General features: G+C 41.8%; 1 protein-coding gene and 1 long non-coding RNA gene across 3 annotated transcripts in view; one reads left to right on the top strand and one right to left on the bottom strand.

Annotated features, from left to right (window-relative positions):
- Positions 1 to 22674, top strand: part of CCDC141 (coiled-coil domain containing 141) — a 232130-nt gene that overhangs the window by 182612 nt on the left and 26844 nt on the right. For both annotated transcript variants that reach the window (XM_077448107.1, XM_077448106.1), the window contains exon 17: positions 5237 to 5377. In XM_077448107.1, the coding sequence (XP_077304233.1) occupies positions 5237 to 5377 (141 nt within the window). The remainder of the gene's footprint in view (positions 1 to 5236; positions 5378 to 22674) is intronic.
- LOC143925435 (uncharacterized) lies at positions 6791 to 10359 on the bottom strand. The gene is made up of 3 exons (XR_013261977.1): positions 10019 to 10359; positions 7104 to 7281; positions 6791 to 7012 (listed from the first exon to the last, which is right to left on the bottom strand). It is a non-coding gene; the product is annotated as an uncharacterized LOC143925435 (long non-coding RNA).

Here is a 22674-nt window from a genome sequence, read left to right as displayed (position 1 = left end):
GAGTGGCAGTGCAATCAACTGGGACCTGCCACGTGTCCCAGATGATTGACAAGAGGGAGGGGGCAGAGCCTGAGCCCTTCCTGCGCCAAGGGGAAGTGATGACACCAGCCCAGGCACTGAAGGAGGCAGATTACGAGGGACCCCCTAGCAACAGCCAGTTACAAAAAAAAAAAATTATTAAAATTTTTTAGGAACATTCATGATTTTTTTTTTCTTGGATGCAAATCCACTTTAATAACTCTGTAATGTATTTTACATTAAATTGTTTCTTACTGTGTTTATCTGTCTCTTTGTAACATCTTCTTTGAGCTCCTAAACCTCTCCCTTTCCCTCTCACTTCTATTTGTTTGGAACAAGCAGCAAACCTTAGTTGCTCTATGCACACTACACATCCCAAAGTCCCTCTCGGGACCAAGCAAGCAAGAGAAGGTGACTAGGTTCCTGCATACAGTGGGACCATGGAATACAGATGTAGCCACCCTCTAACAGGAAGTCGAATCACAGCAGCTAAAAAAAAAAAGAAAAAAAGAAAAAGGAATTTGGAGATTTGGTGGAGGCTAAAAACAACATAATATATATATATATATATATATATATATATATATATATATATATATATATATATATATTTTTTTTTTTTTTTTATGAAGTTTAAAAAAAATAAAGTTTAGTTAAAAATGTTGTTGTAGAAACAGCACCAGGGACACATTACTATACTCCACATAGTGGTAATCTGGGGGGTTAGGATCATTGGCTGCAGTTGTGAAGTATTGACACTCACCCTCCTGTGCCTCCTCTCTTACCCTTCCACAGAACTTATAGCACTTCTTCCTGGAAAGTAAAGCATTCTCCAAATAGAAGAGCGGTGGATGAATGATAGGATCCACCTCTTCCAATCACAGAGTAATTTACATTCTGGGAAAGAATACTATGAGTTCCGTGAATGAGAATGGAAGTATCTACAACAAATGTTTAACAAAACTTCAGCTTTATTAGACTTGTGTACATTTCATCTTGAAGTATGTATGTTTTTGGACTCCTGTTTCATATCTGCATGGCTAAATAAGTTACAAAACAATATGCAATATTATATATTTACTCGACTAATGCTGGCCATACACAGAGACAATTTAAGCTTGTTAAACTGGATTAGCACAGAGAAGCCCAGATCCTCCTCTTCTTGGGTCCATCCTCTGTTCTCCTGGCCCCTCCCCCCTGTTGAGTGCCGCCACAGCAAGCAGCTTGCTATGGGGGCACCTGAGCCGAGTCACGGCTTCCTGTGTCCATTCAGACACAGGGCACTGAGCCAATGGCACCACTGCTGTGTCTCAGCTAATCAGGAGGGAGAGTCTCAGACAGCTGAGACACTTGTGGACACGGCTGGACAGAGATGGGGCTCCGGTAAGTATAAGGGGTGCAGTGGGGTTGCTGCTGTACACATGAGGCTTTTTATCTTAATGCATAAAGATAAAAAAAAATGCATTAAGATAAAAAAACATTCTGACTTTACAACCCCTTTAACCACTTGCAGACCGGACCATTTTGCTGGTCAAAGACCAGACCACTTTTTGCGATTCGGCACTGCGTCGCTTTAACTGACAATTGCGCGGTCGTGCGACGTGGCTCCCAAACAAAATTGACGTCCTTTTTTTCCCACAAATAGAGCTTTCTTTTGGTGGTATTTGATCACCCTTGCGGTTTTTATTTTTTGCGCTATAAACAAAAATAGAGCGACAATTTTGAAAAAAACGCATTATTTTTTACTTTTTGTTATAATAAATATCCCCCAAAAATATATAAAAAAACATTTTTTTCCCTCAGTTTAGGCCGATACGTATTCTTCTACATATTTTTGGTAAAAAAAATCGCAATAAGCGATTATTGATTGGTTTGCGCAAAAGTTATAGCGTTTACAAAATAGGGATAGTTTTATAGCATTTTTATTAATAATGTTTTATTATTTATTTTTTTACTAGTAATGGCGGCGATCAGCGATTTTTATTGTGACTGCGACATTGTGGGGGACCGATCGGACATTTTTGACACATTTTTGGGACCATTGTCATTTATACAGTAATCACTGCTATATAAATGCAGTGATTCCTGTGTAAATGACACTGGCAGTGAAGGGGTTAACCAGTGGGTGGCAGTGTAGGGGTTAAGTGTTCCTAGGGGTGTGTTACTAACTGTGGGGGGGTTGGGCTTTCATTTAGTGAACACTGATCTCTGCTCCAATCACATGGAGCAGAGATCAGCGTCACTAGTTGCTAGGCAGAATGGAGAAATGCTGTTTACTCGGCATTTCCTCCATTCGGCCGCTCCGTGAGACAATCGCGGGGATGCCCGCGCCGATCGAGTCCGCGGGTCCCGCGACCGGACTCACGGGGGTCCCCACCAGCGCGGGAGCGTGCCGCCGGCGGCGCGCTCCTGATGGCAGGGCGGCATTGAATATTAGACTTACCTGTACCCCAATATGCCTGCCCGTGCCATTCTGTCAACGTACATCGTCGTGCGCTGGTCGGGAAGTGGTTAAGTTGCTGGGTGGAGAATTGTTGGCAAACAGAGTCTGCATCCAATCACATGCAGACGCTGTTCAGGTATTTTGACAGCTAGCAGGGATGGCAGTCAAAATGCATTAGCTACAGCAGAGATTTGTCCATCTGTACTGTATAGAGTGAATGGAGGAATCAAATATTATGACACAAATATTAATTTTCCTTCTTTGGTCATAAGCATTTTGTTCTTTATATTTGTACAGTTGTTACCAACTGTACCTTTTGTTAAGACTTGCAATGAGTCCTAATGTCCTAATTTTTCTTTCCATTCTGTCTGATATTCATGTATTGTATTTTGATAAATTTTAGTAACAGTTTTGAACAAGAAAATTAACTTAATCCCCCAAAAAAACATTTCCACTGCATTTGTGAAGAAGGCTTTACGGCGCCCAAGAAAGTCCAGCAAGCGCCAGGTCCGTCTCCTACAGTTGATTCAGCTGTGGGATCAGGGCATCACCAGTGCAGAACTTCCTCAGGAATGGCAGCAGGCAGGTGTGAGTGCATCTGTCCGCACAGTGAGGTGAAGACTTTCGGAGCATGGACTGGTGTCAAGAAGGGTAGCAAAGAAGCCACTTCTCTCAAGTTAAAACTTCAGGGACAGACTGATATTCTGCAAAAGGTAGAGGGATTGGACTGCTGAGGACTGGGGTAAAGTCATTTTCTCTGATGGACCGCATTTCCGATTGTTTGGGACATCTGTAAAAAACCTTGACTGGAGAAGAAAGGATTAGCATTACCATTAATCCTGTGTCATGCCAACAGTAAAGCATCCTGAGACCATTCATGCGTGGGATTGTTTCTCAGCCAAGGGAGTGCGCTCACTCACAATTTTTCCTAAGAACACAGCCATGAATAAAAATAATACAAAAACATCCTCCGAGAGCAACTTCTCCCAACCATCCAAGAACAGTTTGGTGATGAACAATGCCTTTTCCAACACGATGGAGCACCTCGCCAAAAGGTAAAGGTGATAATTTTGGGTCCATGGCCAGCAAACTCCCCAGACTTTAATCCCATTGAGAACTTGTGGTCAATCCTCAAGAGGTGGGTGAACAAAGAAAAAAAAAACACAAATTCTGACTAGCTCCAAGCATTGATTATGCAAGAATGGGCTGCCGTCAGGCAGAATGTGGCCCAGAATTGATTGGCAGCGTGCCAGGGCGAATTGCAGAAGTCTTGAAAAAAGAAGGGTCAACACTGCAAAAACTGACTCTTTGCATAAACTTAATGTCATTGTCAATAAAAGCCTTTTGAAACATATGAAATGCTCATAACTATACTTCAGCATACCATAGTAACATCTGACAGAAAGATCTAAAAACACTGAAGCAGTAGACTTTGTGAAAATTATTATTTGTGTCATTCTCAAAACTTTTGGCCACGTTTGTACATTGCAGACACCCAAGCTTTCAGAGATGTTAGAGGAAATCACTAGCCAAACACACTGTTTAATTTACATTGTCTCTTCTATTTCTGTATGTGAATGATTGCACTGTAATTTGAAAAACTTTTATTTTTCCGAAATGATATGATATACAGCTGTCACATGACCCAGATCTTTCCCAGCCTGTCTGTAGGGAAACAGTGGCAGGAGGAGTTATACTCCTCTGATGCTGATCATGTGTTTAAAATATTAAAAAAAAACAGGAATACAGAGTAAAAATAAATAATTAATATCTATAAACTGTTTTACATTGTCTTACAATTATATATATTGGAATCAAATCTTTATTATGTTTTGGCAGTAACATGGTTTGGGTGGAATTCTGCCAGTCACAGGCTGTGTTACATGCCTCCAGTCTGTGTCTTAGAATAACAGGGAGGTGAAGCCACCATCAATCAAGATGTAATATCCCATGCCCATTATGTGTAGCTGTTTAGTGAGCATAGAGGAGGAGGGAGGGAGTGGGCTGTCATTTACCACTGTGTCTATGCTTATATGTGTGACTCAGTATAGAAAGTCAATGAAAACAGAGCATGTGCAGAGTTGGCAACACTGCTCTGGAAAATCCCTAGCCCGATTGGAGACTTAAGCCTAGTACACATGGGCTGGATGTCAGGAGACATTGGTTGGTTCAATAAAAATGGTCCGACATTAGGTCCGTGTGTATGGCAGTCAGTCCGATAGAAGCCGGCTCTTTGAGCATTCTGGTAAACCAGTAGCCATATGAACAACATGTAATACAGCATTTATTGATCATTTTTTTATGATGATGTGGGTTTAATGAAACATTAAATATAACAAATACTGTATAATAAAAAAATAAGACAAATCAGTGCACATTTCTTTAAAAAGACTGAATAAGATAAGATTATTTAACCTTCGAAAGTCTGCTGATTTCATTTATATCAGACCTGACCCTTCGACCAAAACTGCGAGAAGCTGTGAGGCAACACCATTATGAAACCCTATCAAGCTGAAAGTAGAGACCGCAAACATATTATTGTAAATGTGGTGGAAATAAACAAGTTTTGTTTTCAAGCTAATGATATTCCAATATAAATGGAAAACATTGAAAATTAATAGATGCCTTTAAATATGGAGCTTTAGTTACTATTTTTGGATAAATGTTCATTCTCTATGACCAAAGCGGCCTTCTACGTTAAGTTGTTTTCATGATAAGATCTAACACAATCAGTTTTATAAACTTGTATTCTGTTGTGTCGTTTTCTTTTTCTAGAAGCACATTACTATACCATTAAATGATCTTCAGCAGCAGCTCGATAACCTGGAACGTGACAGTTTGATGTGTAATGTGGAAAAGAAGGAGGAAAAAGCACCAAGCAGTCCTAACGCAGCATCCATGGAAGATGTAAATGAAGTAAGATGAGAGATAACCGTTTTAATTATCTAGTAAATAGCAAAGGAAAAGAAAATAAACTTCAACTTAGTAGGAGATTTTACTTTTATGCTACTACGTGGCTTAACCCTTTGTTACACATGCGCATACATTTAAAGTCCATATTTTCTCTCCAACCACAGATTGTCCTGGTGTATACAGGTATAATAACATCTCCAAGTCTACTTAATTAGGTATTGTTGTGTGCAGGGCTTTTTTTCTCAAATAATAAGTAAAAGTACCCTCCTCTTCCAAATCATCTCTTGTCATCACCCCCTACCCATCGCCGAGCACTGTCCCTTGATTCGACCCCCTACCTCCCTCCCAGTTCTACCGCTTCAAGGGAAAACAACCAAAAAATGATTTTCTAGTGCTATGTAATTTGTATGGAATTCGTTCATGATAATAAGAAAAGCAGTAAATTAGATCTCCTGCAGCCAGCAACAAGACCCCCCCCCAAGCAACAATAAATCACCGCCAGAAAAAATAGACCCCCCCCTCCAGCAACAATAGATCAAGTCCAGCAGCAATGGACCCCTGTCAGCAACAATAGCTCTCCCAACAGCCAACATTGCAGCCTGCAATAATACCCTTTCCCTCAACAGAAAATCTCTCCCAGCAACAATAGACCTCCCAGCACCAACAGATCACTCCTAGAAACAATAGACTCCCGTAACTAAATACCCCCAATAACAATAGACCCACCCAGCAACAGTAGATCACCCCAAGCAGGAATAGACCCTCGCATAACAAAATACTCCTAGCAACAATAGACCCCTGCCAGCAACAATAGATCTCCCAGCAGTCAGCATAAATATACCTACATGCAGGCAGCAACAACAGACCTCTCCGTCAAAAGTAGATCCCTCCAAAATATAACTGACCCTCCAGCAACCAAAGATCCCTCAGCAGCCAGCATCAATAAACCATCAAGCACCCCTTAATATACCGTCCATTCAATGCTGGGGGTGCCATAACTGTGTTCCCCATGTTCCCACTGAAAAAAAACCCTGGTTGTGCGTATCTTTTTTTCTCCACTTCCACTGGATTGCACAATCCATATCATATACACATTTCTTGAACTTGTTAACTCACGAGGGGACATTCATATTTGATTGCAGCAAACTAGGATATAATTTGTTGGTTCCTTTTTGTGCTGGTAGTCCATTGTTTTCTATATATATCTGATTTCTCAAGACACTGAGGATGTAGCCCAGACCTCACCCCTGGGAAGGTTACATTGGCAGTGCCCTCCAGGGAGTTCTCATGACATGTACAAGCAGTAGCTCCACTGAGTATCTGTAGGATCTGGCACTCATGTCACCAGTGGAACAAACGATTCACCATAATGGGACTGAGGTGGGCACCATTATCCAAAAAGCATCATACCAGTAATTGAAGTATAAAGTATATGTGTTTATTCAGGTAAAAGTCATGCATACATTGGTATCATTAGCAACAGTGGCCAGTTGTAAAACAACATACATGTAAAATAGACAATGGGCATTGGTGTATCCTAAGAGTGGGAAACATGTGATACACAAGCATCTAGTGTACCCGACGCATTTTGCAAGAGCCCAGCTCGCTCTTCAGGGGTTGATGCATGTACAGATGTACCTATGATAGAAGAAAATAAATGGGTAGTTGATATAGTATTGATGGAGTTGTTGCAGAGCGTGGGAACCATAATTTGGAGTCCCATACTCACCACTAAGTGAGGCCAGGACAGTAGGTGTGCGGTTCCCAGAGGTAGCAGCAGGTGTCTCAACCTGGAACCATGGAGGTGGATTCGAACGGGACTCTGGTGGGGCAAACCAGAGGACAGGCATGGTGCGCATGTGAGAGTGTGTCCCCAGGAGTCTCACTGAATCCATGTGTATTGGAAACTGTAGGCGTAAAAAAGTATAATAATGCATTAAGTACTAATGATATGTATGTGTCTATGTATAAACAGAGAGTCCATATATAATGGAAACTGTAGGCATAAAAAAAGTATAATCATGCATTAAGTACTAATGATATGTATGAATAGAAAGCCTAAGCCAAGAATAGTAGGGGCATAGGAGACTGAAAGGGGGAAGGAAAATGGCAAATAAATGTCAGCAAGTGATAAGAGGCAGAGAAGTGAAAAAAAGAGAAAGAAAAAAAGAAAGAGTGAAAAAAATCCAAATTAAAATTAAAATTGAAATAGAACTGGTGACAAAAAGGCAAAAAGTAACACCAGTGACACCTTTTTATGTCACCAGTGGACTACACAGAGAATCAGAAAAAAAAAAAAGAACGCAACAGAAAACAATTTTTATTAAAAATATTAGAGCAAAATTGTAAGAGCAAGCAGGACAGAGCAGTGTGAATATGGCAACATATTACAGAAAGATTTGTGCTGATATACGTCAAAATACATGTTTCCTTGTTTACATTTAAACAGCATTGACTGTATCTGGGGCCACTTTAAGGGTTTATTCACATGTGCAGCCGGGGGGGGGGGGGGGTGGTAAAACCAGGTGGTGGTGCACCCACCAACCTGAACACAGGCATGCACCCACTCAAGGCTGTACACATGACACAGTTGTGGCAAAAATTAAACAGAATTTCGCATTTGGCAGGCATTACCACCACCAAATGTAACCAATGCAAGTCTGTTGGGCCGTGCCACAACCTCAAGCAAAGCATTTTATTGTGACGTGGTGGTGCAGCATTTACAGCATTAAATCAAACACAACTGGAAAGTGATCCACCACAGATTGCTTTTCAGAGGGGTGACAAGGACTGCTGCACATGTGAATGAGCCCTAAGGGAAGGAATCTCAGCTACAATTTTTTGTCAGTGGTGACCTCCAGGGAATGAAACAAATGTATATCTAATAACTAAACATTCAGGGTGTAGATCATGTATGAAAAAAAAATGCAAATGTATTTTCATGTACATACAGTCTTTTAAACTGCTACACATGCAAAGCAAGCGGTAGGAGATGCTAGTTTAATGCGATAAGTAAGAACAAGAGAATAAAAAAAACCTTGAATCAGTAAAACACAAACCTATATACATTACTTTAATTGAAAAGTTAAACAGAGCAATAGACTTATGGTAGAGATTTGGCAGAAATTGATAGCAGAGGACTATTTTAATAAATATATGCCTTAGGCTTACTTTACACAGGCGGCAAAGGGGCTGTAAAAACAGGCATTTGATGCATACTTTTACCATCCCCCAGCTACCCACCTAAAACTTATCATGGTAGCCAGAGGGGTATATACACATGCCACACCAAATTTAACTCACCATGTCAAGAAGGCACTGCCTGTCAAGCTAGTCCATTGAAGTCAAATGGACCAAGCCACAATGACACTGTGAGGTTGATTTACTAAAGGCAAATTGGCTGTGCACTTTGCAAAGCACAGTTGCATTCTGCAAGAGCATTGCTCCAGAGCTTAGTAAATGAGCAGAAGTTCTTCTGACTTCCATCATCCAAACATGTGCTAGCAAAAATGCTGTTTTTTTTACTTTCCTTGCAGGTGATTGGGTATTCTTTGAAAAGTCTTTACTTCTTTCACTAAGCTCTGAAGCAACTGCTCTTGCAGAGTGCAACTGCACTTGGTAAAGTGCACAGTCTATTTGCCTTTAGCAAATCAACCAAAATAGTCAAATGTAAAATCTCCCTTTGGGCAAAAAATAAACAGGCATTCAGAAGGCAGCTGTATCACCTTCTGAACAACTGGAAGCCACTACTCTACCACCCTCTGAAAAGCGTCCATCTAGAGGGTCGGTAGAGACTGATGTCCATTTAAATGAGGACTACAAATATCTGAAGGGCTTATTATCACTGTTTATGAGTATGAAAAATGGTTCTATAATTGCAGTGTTCAGTATAAGGAACAGTTTTTGCTATTATCAGGCCATTTGGAGTCACCCTACTACACAAATAGTTCACAAATTCAGTTCACAGCAGCTGCCTTTGACACTTTTAGCAACAACTGTCCGGTGATGTTCTAGAAAGTCATCTTCCCCCAAAGCAAACGTCCAGATGACATGTCACATTTGTTCCCACCGATGTCTGACTACACTTCTACACTACAAAAGATACTGATCGCAGCTGCCTTGAAGCCTCATGGCAGGCAAAGCCCCTTTTCACAGACATTTGAACTAAAAATGATGCTACTTAGGCAGATCTCTTAGGGCCACTACCACAAACGTGGTGTTACTTTACTAAAGAAGTGATTTGCTAAGCAAAGTTCCTCCTCAAAAGTTACATTAAAATTCACTTTGCAAAGTGGACATTGAGCTCTACTCCTCTAGTGCATTAACCCCTCTAGAATTTAAGTTGAATTTACAGTATATTTCAAGTTTTTAAATCTACATATGGATGTAATCTGCATTATTTAATTAGTCTTCATCTGTATATATCCTTTAGAAAGTGTTCTTCGTGTTAAAGTTTTTATCTTCCTGGCATACAGCCAAAACAGCTGATTGGAGGAAAGGCACACACCCCCATTCCACATAAGCAAAGCAGTGGCGGCTGGTGGGTTCTTCTTTTGGGGGGCAGCAAACAAGCAAAACCCCATGGCAAAGTGGCACTGAGACAGCACCCCCCAACGGCATGGCACTGACACACAGCGCACTTACCTGCTTGTGTGGTGGGGCTGCGGTGTCCTCACCTCCTCTACTGGAGTGCGGGCAGCGGCGGCTCCGGTATTCGCTCCTCAAGCTTCCTCCGCCGTGTGTCTTTTCTTCCGCCAAAACGTTAGGCATCCAATAGGATCGCCTGACGCTTTGGACAATCGGGAAACAGGTCTCAACGACCTGGCTTCTGATTGCTGGGAAGGAACTTTAGTGTGAAAATAGCAAAAATTAATTCGCTATCGTCACACAACAATGCTCCGAGACCACCCTTTTTTGAAGCCTATTAGAGCCTCTGGCTCTAATCAGGTGCTTCAAAGAACACCCACCTCACATCTGAATCCATAGTCTGGTGCCCTGATATGTAGATCAGGGGGCTACGCATGGATAGGGGAGGCGGCCCGTGCATCCTCTATGGATGGCCAATCTATTTATAGCAGCCTTCCCTGACACACACTTCTATCTCCCGTCTCAGAGAATGTGTGAGAAGTTATGAGGCTGATAACAGAACTACGGAAAAGGCAGCTATGGGACATAGTGCTTTGGAGAGAGATAAGAAACTGCAGATATATGTGCCCAGCTCAAATTTTATGAATCAGGTTTACATCCACTTTTACAAGGTTGAGAAATGCTCAAGTGTCACTTTATTTGGCTGAAGGAAAGAGATGTGGTTCCTTCACTGGTGACTTACATTCTACAGTGTTTTCGATAGCAAGGAAGTGATGCCTCTCCCTAGCGATAGGATCTCTAGTAACCCTGTTGACCCCATCCCACCCAACATCCTTTGATTGAAAAATCATAGGAGCCAGATAGAAAATTGTTGGCCGAAGGCATGACATTCTGACGTCTGCCTCAGGTACAGCGGGAGGTTTACCCATCTGCGCTGTATAGCATGCATTCTCTATAGTACAAAAATCTAACATTGTATGGCCAGCTTTACCCAGATTGACTGAATCATTCTATAGGTGACTAGTCTCATCCACAGAAGGACTGACTGCACTTTCTAATATACACATTACTACTGAAAGGAGGACTTAAAAACATGAATATAAATTATAGACCTGGACAAGCAAAATTGCATGTATGTATATATAAGTAAAAGTCCATTAAAAGTTACTGTAAAGTGATTGTAAATGATCACCTTGTAAAACAACCCATTCACTTTAAAAAAGTCATGAAAGGCAAAACATGTCTGTGTATACTGTGTACACAATTATTAGGTAAGTGAGTATTGTTACAAAATAATCATTTTTATGCACATTGCCCAACTCCAAGCTTCATAAACTTGAAGGCTTATTGGATTTAGGCCCATCAGGTGATGTGTATTTGTGTAATGAGGAAGGGTGTGGCCAAAGGAGATCAACACTCTCTATCAAGGTGTGCATAATTATTAGGCAGCTTCTTTTCCCCAGGCAAAATGGGCCAACAAGGAGATTTAACTGACTTTGAAAAGTCAAAAATTGTAAAAAGTCCTTCAGAGGAACGCAGCACTCTTATATTAGCTAAGATATTGGGGCGTGATCACATAACCATCAAACACTTTGTTGCAAATAGTCAACTGGGTCACAAGAAACTTTTTGAGAAAAAAAGACGCAAATTATCTGCCAAAGATTTGGGAAGAATCAAACATGAAGCTACCAAGAACCCATTATCCTCCAGTGCTGTCATATTGCAGAACTGCAACCTACCTGGAGTTCCCAGAAGTACAAAGTGTTCAGTGCTTAGAGACATGGCCAAGGTAAGAAAGGCTAAAATCCATTCACCACTGAAAAAGACGCATAAATTGAAACGTCAAGACTGGGCCAAGAAAAGTCAGATTTTTCAAAGGTTTTATGGACTGATGAGATGAGAGTGACCCTTGACGGTCCAGATGGATGGGCCTGTGAATGGATCAGTAACAGGCACAAAGCTCCACTTCGACTCAGATGCCAGCAAGGTGGAGGTGGGGTTTTGGTATGGGCTGGTATTATTAAACATGAGCTAGTTGGACCTTTTCGGGTTGAAGGTGGACTCAAAATCAACTCCCAAATCTACTCCCAGTTTTTAGAAGTCACTTTTGTAAAGCAATTGCATGCATCAAAGTACTCTGCTGGGTAGCTAGCTAGTAAAGGCATTAAAGATGAAAGAATAATGCCATGGCCCCCTTCCTCACCCTAAACCCTATTGAGAACTTGTGGGCCCTTCTTAAATGGGAGATTTATGGTGAAGGAAAACAGTACACCTCTCTGAACAGTGTCTGGGAGGCTGTAGTTGCTGCCAGTTTGAGACACCTGTTTTAAATGATCAGCAATATCAGCCATCGACCTAGCGTTCACTGTCCATCTACAAATTTGAAGCTAAGAGCACTGTTACAATCTTAAATTCTATATATTATGTGTCAGTGCCCCACCTCCTGTCTGATCTTTAGGACATCACCACACTCAAGGCATCCTCTCTGAGCTCTCTTACTGCTACATGCAACTGTTAGGGGGTTATTTATGAAAGGCAAAACCACTTTGCACTGCAAGTGCACTTGGAAGTGCAGTCGCTCTAAATCTAAGGGGTAGATCTGAAATGAGTGGAGGCTCTGCTGATTTTATCATCCAATCATGTGCAAGCTAAAATGCTGTTTTTTTATTTTCCTTGAATGTTCCCCTCGGATCTACAGCGAATTTAGTGGATTTTCCTTTAGTAAATAACCCCCTTAGTGGTTTATTTTCCTATGCATCCTACAGGACAGCCTCCAAAACTGCCAAATAGCACATTATTCTGACAGTAAAAGATCCAACACTTCCTGTGCTGAATCTTGGAATCCTGCCCCTCCCCCACTCCTGCTGCCTCTTCTGCATTCCTATTGGTCAGTGAAATGTCAGGTAACGTTCAATTTGTGCTTGGGAGTCTAGCTCCTCCTTTAACCAAAGACATACAGGATACATTTTGGCCCAAATTTATGCAGAATTGTTTTTTTTTGTTTTTTGTTTTTTTTTGTTTTTTATTGCATATGTTTTATAACAGAAAGTAGAAAATATCTTTTTTTTGTCAAAATATTTGGTATTTTTTCATTAATATACTGTAATAAAAAAAATGAAAAAAAAACAGTGGTAAACAAATACCACCAAAAGAAAGCTCTATTTGTTTAAAAAAAAAGGATTTTTATAACAGCTGACCTGTAAAATCCTTTTCTTGGAGTACATCACCGGACACAGAGCACCATAGTAATAACTATGTGGGTATATAGGCCACCTTTAAGTGATGGACACTGGCACACCCCAAGACAGGAAGTTCACTCCCTATATAACCCCTCCCATTACCGGGAGTACCTTAGTTTTTGTAGCAAAGCAATATATGTGTCTCCCAAAAGAGGGGAGGGACTTCTGTGTCCCGTGATGTACTCCAAGAAAAGGTTTATACAGGTAAGCTGTTATAAAAATCCTATTCTCTTTATCGTACATCACGGGACACAAAGCGCCATAGTAATAACTATGTGGGATGTCCCAGAGCAATGCTATCTGAGGGGAGGGAGACACAAACAAAACAGGGTGCCATCAGATGACCTATACTGCAGCCTGCAGCACGTTGCACCCAAAGGCAATATCCTCATGCCTTTTTACATCCACCTGATAGAATCGAGTGAATGTATGGACTGAAGACCAAGTTGCGGCCTTGCAGATTTGAGCCATGGAGCTTTGGTAATGCACGACCCATGAAGCACTAAGAGTCCTGGTGGAATGCGCTTTGATTTGAAAAGGTGGAATTTTCCTCTTCAAAGCATAAACTTGAACAATTACTTGCCGAATCCACTTAGAAATAGTAGATTTTGATGCTGCCTGTCCTTTCCTTGGACCTTCAGGCAACACAAAAAAAACATCCGTTTTTCGAATCTGAGCAGTTGCTTTCAAGTAGGCTTTGACTGTTCTCACTACATCAAGCGAATGTTCTGGAAAAAAATTAGGGTAGAACAATATCCTGCTTTAGATGAAGACCTGACACCACCTTCGGTAGAAAGTTAGAATCAGGACGCAATACTACCCTATCCTTGTGAATAATTAAATATGGCTCTTTGCAAGAAAGAGCAGCTAACTCTGATACCCTTCTTGCAGAAGATATGGCTACCAGAAAAAACAAATTTCCTTGTCAAAAAGACCAAGGCAATATCTTGTATCGGCTCAAAAGGCTGTTTTTGTAATACCGACAGAACTAAATTCAAGTTCCAAGGATTCAGGGGCGACCTAACCAGTGTATTAAGCCGCTTTACCCCCTGTATAAAACTACGGACCAAGGAATGTGAAGCAGTGATCATTGAAACAATACTGATAAGGCCGAGACCTGGCCTTTGATAGTACTCCAGCTTCATCTCTAACCCTATTTGCAGAGAGGCAAGGATTCTACCTATGACATACTTTCTAGGATGCCAACCCCTGGATTCACACCAGGAAACATGCTTTCCAAACTCTATAATATATCACTCTGGAAGTTGGCTTCCCTGCATTAATCAAGGTAGATACAACTGGCCGTGACAGCCCACGCTTCTTCAGAATGTGTATTTCAATAGCTAGACCATTAAATTTAGCGTTTGTAAGGAAGGATGGAATACTGGACCCTGCGAGAGCAGGTCTGGACATGATGGTAGGGTCCCCTACCACCATCTTTACAATCTCTGCATACCAATATCTTCTGTGTCATGCCAGGGCAACAAGAACCACCGACTTCCTTTCCTGCTTGATCCTGTGAAGAAGTCATGGAAGCAGCAGAATAGGAGGGAAGGCATAAATCAGTGCAAACTGATCCCACGAGGTCACCAAGGCATCTGTTCCGCATGTTAGTGGATCCCTTGTTCCTTGTTCTTGACACAAAGTTGTCAATCTTCTTGTTGAATCTGGACGCAAACAGGTCTATCTCTGGGATCCCCCATCTCTGGCATATTGCCAGGAAGATATCCAGGTGAAGGGACCATTCTCCCTGGGAACAACTGCTGGTGACTCAAGTAGTCCGCCTGTCAATTCTCTATCCCTGGAATGAAGACTGCCGATAGGCAAGGTACGTGGTCTTCTGTCCAAGTTAGGATATGATTCACCTTTCTTTGGGCCTCATGACTTCTTGTGCCCCCCTGGTGATTGATATAGACCACTGCCGTGGCATTGTCGGATTGGATCCTGATAGGACAATTCTGCAATCTAAATGTCCAGGCCCTCAGGGCCAAGAATGCTGCCCGAATCTCTAAAATCTTGATGGGCAAGATCCTTTCATTCTGGACCATTTCCCCTGGGCAGTTGCCTATTCCAGGACTGCTCCCCAACCCAAAAGGCTGGCATCTGTTGTTACCACTTTCCATGTAACTAGTATGAAGGATTTGCCCTTCTGCAGATTCTTGGTTAACCACCACCAACTGAGGCTCTGGCGCACCAGGGGAGACAGATGCATTGGGAAGTCTAAGGCTTGGACCCTTTTGTTCCAAGTGGATAGGATACTGTTTTGCAGCAGTCTCAAATGAAACTGAACATAGGGAATGGCTTCCAACAAAGCCACCATCTTCCCTAACAACCTCATGCAAAGGCGAATAGGAGGATACTTCTTCGCCTTGACCAACCGGACCAGCTCCTTTATGGCACTGATCTTTGCTTGAGGCAAAAATACTCTTTTCTGTTCTGTATCTATGATCAGACCTAAGTATTCTAGCCTTCTTAATGGTTTTAAGGAAGACTTTTCTAGGTTGAGAATCCAACCTAGGTCTTCCAGGTAGTTGACTGTGGTGACCACGCTTTTGTCTAAGCAGGCTACTGACCTGTCTATCAAGAGCAGGTCATCTAGGTATGTTATAACTGTTATACCTTGAGTGAGCCCTTAGTCTGGCCAGAGGAGGGGCCAGATCTTTGTAAACACACGGGGTGCAGTAGCTAGATTCGGAGGCAAGGCTACCAACTGAAAATTAAGCTTTTCTACCTCAAAACGTTGATATTTCTGGTGAGCAGGGAAAATAGGCACATGCAGGTATGCATCCTTGATGTCAATTGACGCCAGAAGCTCTCCTCCTTGCAGGATGGAGACTACTGATCAGATTGATTCTATGCGAAACAAGCGGATATTCAGGAATCGGTTCAGATCCTTGAGATCTAGAATTGGTCTGACATCTCTATTTGGTTTTGGCTCCGTGAAGAGGATTGAATAAAACCTCAGCCCCTGCTCTTCCACGGGGACATCCATCATTGCCCTTTGAGACAAAAGCCGGTCTAATGCTTGAAAGAGAGACTTCTTTTTCCCTGGATCTTTGGGGACGTTTGACCTCAGAAAATGAGGAGACGGGGACACCTGGATCTCTAGTTTGTAACCTAGAGCTACTGTGGAGACCACCCATCTGTCCCGAAACTCTTCCTGCCAGACCTTTGAAAACTGCAGAAGTCTTCCTCCCACTCGAGAGAGCAGGGGCGCTCCTTCATAAAGAGGCCTTAGACTTCTGCTTTGTAGGTTTCCTTCCCCATGACTTCTTCTGTCCCTGGGGACCCTGAGTTTTACCTCTTGAACCTGATGGTGGAGGCCGTCCCGACTGCCTAAAGGCTGATGCTCCTGGCCCTGAAGAAGGAGTCTGTTTAAATTAAGGACCTTTACTCCTTTTCTTAACTGGTAAAAGGGTACTTTTTCCACTTGAAATTTTCTGGATGTATTTGACCAAATCATCTCCAAACAGCCGTTCACCATGGGAAGGAAAACCAGCCAGGAGTTTTTTGCATGGCATTTCGGCTGACCAATTTTTCAACCACAAGATCCTATGCATATGCAAGAGTACAAGCGTAAGGCGTGAAGCCTGAAGAATAAAATCTCTAATAGCATCAATTGCAAAACATAATGCCCCTGGCAGCTTGGCTAAATCCAATGCCTGCTGATCAGGGATGACCTTGAGTACTTGTCTCAACTGGTCCTTCAGGGATTGACATACACCTTTTGCTGCCACTGCAGGTTGAGTCACTGTTCCTGCCAAAGAAAACAAGCTTTTTAACAGGAATTCCAATCTTTTATCGTTTGGACCGCTAAGCATTTGAGCATTGTTTACCGGACAAGTAACATTTTTATTCACAGAGGAAATAGCAGCATCAATTGTCTGTATATTCCACCTATTTGTGAATTGTTCCTCCATAGGCTAAAGTGCTGAGAACTTTTTAGGAGGGAGAAAATGCTTATCTGGGTGATCCCACTCAGAATACATAAGCTGTTCCAGCTATGGATGAACAGGAAAGGCATGCAAAGTTTGGGGAGGCTTTAGGGAACCCAAAATAGAAGTGGGCATTTCAGCTGACTGATTTATGGGTAGCTTAAATGGGGCGTGAACAATTTCTGTAAGCGATTGTGAAGCTGAAAAAGGTTCTTCCACAATTGATTCCTCGGAAGAAGAATCAGCCTCATTAACGGTCCCCTGAGGGGGACTCATCCTCCCCCGCCCACCAATCCTCTGCTTGAGGGTCCTGGGCGGACCTATCACGTTTTATCCCATGCTGGGAAGATGTGATTAGAGCAGCCAATCTTTCCTCCAACCCCACCAAGACTGAGGAAAAACATCCTCAGAAATGTAAACAGCGGCTGAAGTGTTGGAAACAGTTACAACACTTGACAAACCCAATGGCTCACCCTGATCAGCTACCCCGATTCTTCAGGGGGGTGGCATTGCTGAGGTGAGATTAGGGTCCTCAGAGCCTGAGGGTGATACCTTTGTCCCCCCTTTTTGGGGTATTTATACCTCCCCTTCCGGGAAGGCATAGTTCTAAGCATAAATGCAGAGGTACTGACAGAAAAAACGCACCTACTACTGAGCAATAGTCCAGCAACAGTTACTGCTATTAATGCTCAGCCTGATGCTGAGTAAATGTGCCTTGGGGAATGCCTGTGTCCCACACTCACATGCCCAGGTCTGCTTCTGTGTCCCTCCATCAGCCAAATGAGCCTGGCAATGGAGATTTTTATATGCTATGACGTCCTGCGCTGTGACGCTGAACCGTGCCAACGCTGCGCTAAGCCACACCCCCCTATTTCCTTACTACGCCCCCCTTTAAAAAATGGATTCCCTCTCATGCCCGTGTGCCTGCGTGCAACTGATCTGACCGGATCGGCGGGTGGGGGGTGGATAAGGAAGGAGAACAAGGGGAAGAGAGGTGAGCCACCACTGCTAAGGAAGGTGAAAAGGGGAGCGGAGCAGCAAACCGCCAAATCCATTGGCGTCCCTCTGCCTGCTCCTGGAGAGGGGAGAGGAAATACTGCCTAGGGGGGTAATTACAAAAAATTCCCCTCTCCAACATCTTACCAGAGACTAGGAACGGATAGCTGGAGGAAGCCTGTAGCTTCTGCTGACAAAGAGCGAGATCTGGAAGCTTGGAACAGGTATGTGCCATTTACAGCCCCCAGTGGCGACTTTAGGCATGACAACATTTACTGCAAAGGAGTAATCCAAAGAAAGTTTTTAAATTCCTTAGGAATCTCCACTTACCTTATCCTGCCGCAGGATTCTGTGGTATAACCAAACAGACCCAATTTTCACCCATCACAACGGGCTCCATTAAAAACCTTTAAGGACTGGGGTCCCTTTTTATCGGGGGTTCCACTCCCTTGGACCTGTATAGCACTCTGCCAGAAAAGCTTTATGGTATTGTAGTATGACCAAAGCACCTGATCCCAGGGTCCAGCTCTCAAAGAGAAGCCTTACAGGGAAAACCTTGTTTCTTCTGCCATTAGGCCCGGGTACCATCCACCTTGGCCTCAATGGCACTTTGGATGGATCCAGTTGCATAGCTGGCTCCAGCAAGGATTACTCCAGTGTAGCACATCTTTACTCGTGACCAACACCTAAGACACTGGTGAAAAAACTGAGGTACTCCTGGTAATGGGAGGGGTAATATAGGGAGTGAACTGTCTTGGGGTGTGCCAGTGTCCATCACCTAAAGGTGGCCTATATATCCACATAGTTATTACTATGGCACTCTGTGTCCCATGATGCACTCCAAGAAGAGGCTTTTACAGGTAAACTGTTATAAAAATCCTATTTTTGTACCCAAATAGAGCTTTCTTTTGGTGGTATTTGATCACCTCTGTTTTTTCTTTATTTATTTTATTACAGTATATAAATGAAAAAAATACCAAATATTTTGACAAAAAAAAAAGATATTTTCTACTTTCTGTTATAGAACATTATAGAAATTATATAAAAGCCATAGGGTGTTGCTTGACCGCACAATTGACAGTTAAGGTAGTGCAGTGCTGAACAGCAAAAAATTTTTTTTTCATAAAGTGGGTAAAACCTTGCGGTGGTCAAGTGGTTAAAGTGTTTATTACCCCAATATTCCATATTCCTGCTAGGTGCCTGCTGTACCATGCACTTGTATGAGAAAATATCCTGTTCTCTTTGTATTGCTTCCTTTGTATGAAATCCCTGATGTTCCTGCCAGTCCCTCTGCTTTCCTATTAAAAACAGACCACACTAAACAGGAGATTCAGTCTGCTCTCCTCCAATGATCAGACTTGTCCCCTGCACAGCCATTGACTTGGAAGCTCAGTGGGCTGCTGCTCCCCCCCCCCCCCCAGCTGAGACCAGAGGTAATGTGATCACTTATAAAAAAGAGGAAAAGGGTATTTATAATGTTTTTTTTCAATCTACATTGTGTGCTCAATTATTAGGCAAGTTGTATTTTTGTGAGATGGGAACATTTTCTTTTTTCATTTAGTTGCATAATAATTCTGCACACTAATAGTTTCCCAATAATTGTGCACACATAGATATTCTCTTAAGAAAGCCAGAATCTCACTTTTACTTTCCCAAAAATTCAAGTTTGGGGTTTATTAACAATTTGGATTGATCTAGTTGTTCCATAATGAAATACATATTTTTGGTAAAGCTAAATGAGATTGTACAGGGATTGTACAATCAGATTGTATAAAGTATGGCCAGCTTTAGTGTGTGAGAAACCGACACACCATCCACAATCCTTCATGGTAGTGCCTATATACATGAAAAGAAACAAATAAACAACGTTCTTATATCATAAATGACATAACATTAATCACCACAGTGAATAAACAAATAAATCTTAATTTGAGTTATAAAAAAAAATCATAAAAATTGTGAAGTCAATATATAAATCCCACACGTGATTAAAGTCCTCAGTGAGTATAGGAAAGGTTCCTCTCCACCCGCATGCAGACACACAATGCATTTACCAGACTTAATTGACCCCTATTACAGAGTCAAATTAGGCATATGGGAAAATGCAAGGTGTTGTACATGAGGACACAGGAATGAATCCAAACCACTGCTGTCATCCATTCATTATGTATATAGATAGCATATTCAAAGTTCCAGTTTTGCCATATAGAGAAGGAGAGGAACGAACGCTCTCATGGTGCAGTAATTAAAATCATTTATTTAAAAGTAAGGTTGTATTGCGCTTACATCAAACAAGACAAGGATCAGTATACATTGTAAAGGAATCGGCGGTTAACGCTCCACCTGTGTTCCAGCTGACCAGAAATAACGTATCTCACGTATCTCAAACGCGACCCAACACCGTTTTTTCAGCCTACATCTGACATCTTCAGGGGCTGCCTAAATTCAGTATATATATTATATATGTATATATATATATATATATATATATATATATATATATATATATATATAAATAACCTTTTTACTTTCTATTTAATATTCCATACTAAAACAGAAAACAGTATTGAGCTGGAAGTGATAGATGTTAGAAATATTAGTGATAGATATAGACATAGATACTTTATTTAGAAAAAAAAAATGTTTGTGTTTTGTTCATGTTTTACAGTTGATCGTGTGCAGACCGATTGTAAGCTGGAGCTTAGAAAGTGTCCGCCAAATGTCAGCTTCTGTAGCTGCAGTGGGTTCTCATTTCTTTTAAATTATATTTAGACTTTTAATCCCCCCACCAGCCATGTCTTTACAGCAGCATTCTGTGTGCAGTGGTATAGAGAAAAATTATTAGTTACACAACAAGATATACTCTGTGTGGATGAGTAGAAGTACAGTAGGTATACAACAACACATTACTAATGAGACCATCTTTCATTTTTTGAATGATGCTATTAAAGCTTTACCAATAATGCCTTTGAAATATAAAATAAATTGTCTAATGAATGTGCTTCCCATTCACATTCCTGTCTGGTCACGGTACATGTCATGGATTGTCGTATTCCATATTTCTAAGTGCCTCTATTAGTAGGTAGCACTTGGAGTCCAGCCAAAGAATGGGAATTCCTAAAACAGCCTGTATTCCTGCTTACTTATTTAACATACTGGATTAGACATCGGCTGGGCTAAGTGACCAGGCAGCAGAGCATGTAAAAACAGCCTAGAGTTTAACCAGTCATTAGGAACTCATCAACCACTTATTTTGACCTTCCTACTTCGGTACAGTCTCCCTAGGTGTGTTATATTTTACTGCAGATCCTATAATCAAGACTAAAATTATTATGGCTCTGTTGCAAAAACATATACCATGTCATATTTCATATTTGTTTTTTATGTAAACTCTCCTTCTGAATATAAAAGTTGTCATTGACTTGCCTTATTCACAGGAAGAAAATGGTTTCCAGTAGATTTGGAAGGTTAGATAACCCTTGAAAATCAAACGACTGCTGTTGCTTTATTCAGTATACTCTTAGCCCCTGTACACACGGTCGGAGATTTCCACAACCAAATCCGTCAGATTTTGCCCGTTGGATTTTGTCCGTCGGATCTTGTCCGAAACTGTTGCATACACACGGTCGGACTAAGTTGTCGAAAAATCCGATCTTTCAGAACGTGATGACGTAAATTCATTACGATGGGACTACATTCAGGCTAGTAGCCAATAGCTTTGATGTAGGAATTTGATCTGAGCATGAGTTGGTCGGGAAATATTTCCAACATGTTGGAAAATTGGGTCCGACGGAATCAGTCCGATGCATACCACACACAGTCGGATTATCCGACGACACGGTCCGATAGGACACATTCCGACGGATTCTCCGACCGTGTGTACAAGGGCTAATAGAAGGAATCTGTAACCCAACGTTTATTCTCAAAGCTTACCTAGCCTTTTCTGCTCCACTTAATATTTTTTTAGGTTTAGGTTTCCACAGTTCTTTCGTGCACACTGAGAAAGTGACCCAACTTCAAACACATTGACTAAATAAAATGATTTAGTTAAATCTGATTTTATTAGGTTTTTCATATATAAAACAAAAGAAACAATTGCAGTAGTCTACATATTCATATAATGGCATAGATTGTAGTGTATCATTCATAAGACACATTGGGGCTGATTTCCTAAAACTGCAGAGTGCAAAATCTGGTGCAGCTGTGCATGGTAGGTAATCAGCTTCTAACTTCAGATTTTTCAATTAACCACTAGCCGACCGGCTCATGCCGATATACGTCGGCAGAATGGCACTCCTGCGCAAACTGACGTACCTGTAAAAGCAAAAGCAGGATAGCAGGCACCCGCGCACCCGCCACGTGCCGCGGGAGCGTGCTCGTGGGTCCCTCGGACTTGATGTCCACCGACAGCCCACAATTGCAGCGAGGAGAGGCAGAACGGGGAACTGCCTATGTAAACAAGGTATTTCCCGTTCTGCCTAGTGACATGACAGGGATCTACTGCTCCCAGTGATCAGGAACAGTGATCTCTGTCATGTTTCAG

Source organism: Lithobates pipiens, unplaced genomic scaffold (assembly GCF_037356315.1).
Source record: "Lithobates pipiens isolate NorthernLeopardFrog02 unplaced genomic scaffold, aLitPip1_a1.2 Scaffold_22, whole genome shotgun sequence".
Classification (NCBI taxonomy): domain Eukaryota; kingdom Metazoa; phylum Chordata; class Amphibia; order Anura; family Ranidae; genus Lithobates; species Lithobates pipiens.
Note: the sequence above shows the minus strand (reverse complement) of the source record. Positions and strands in the feature narration are given on the sequence as shown.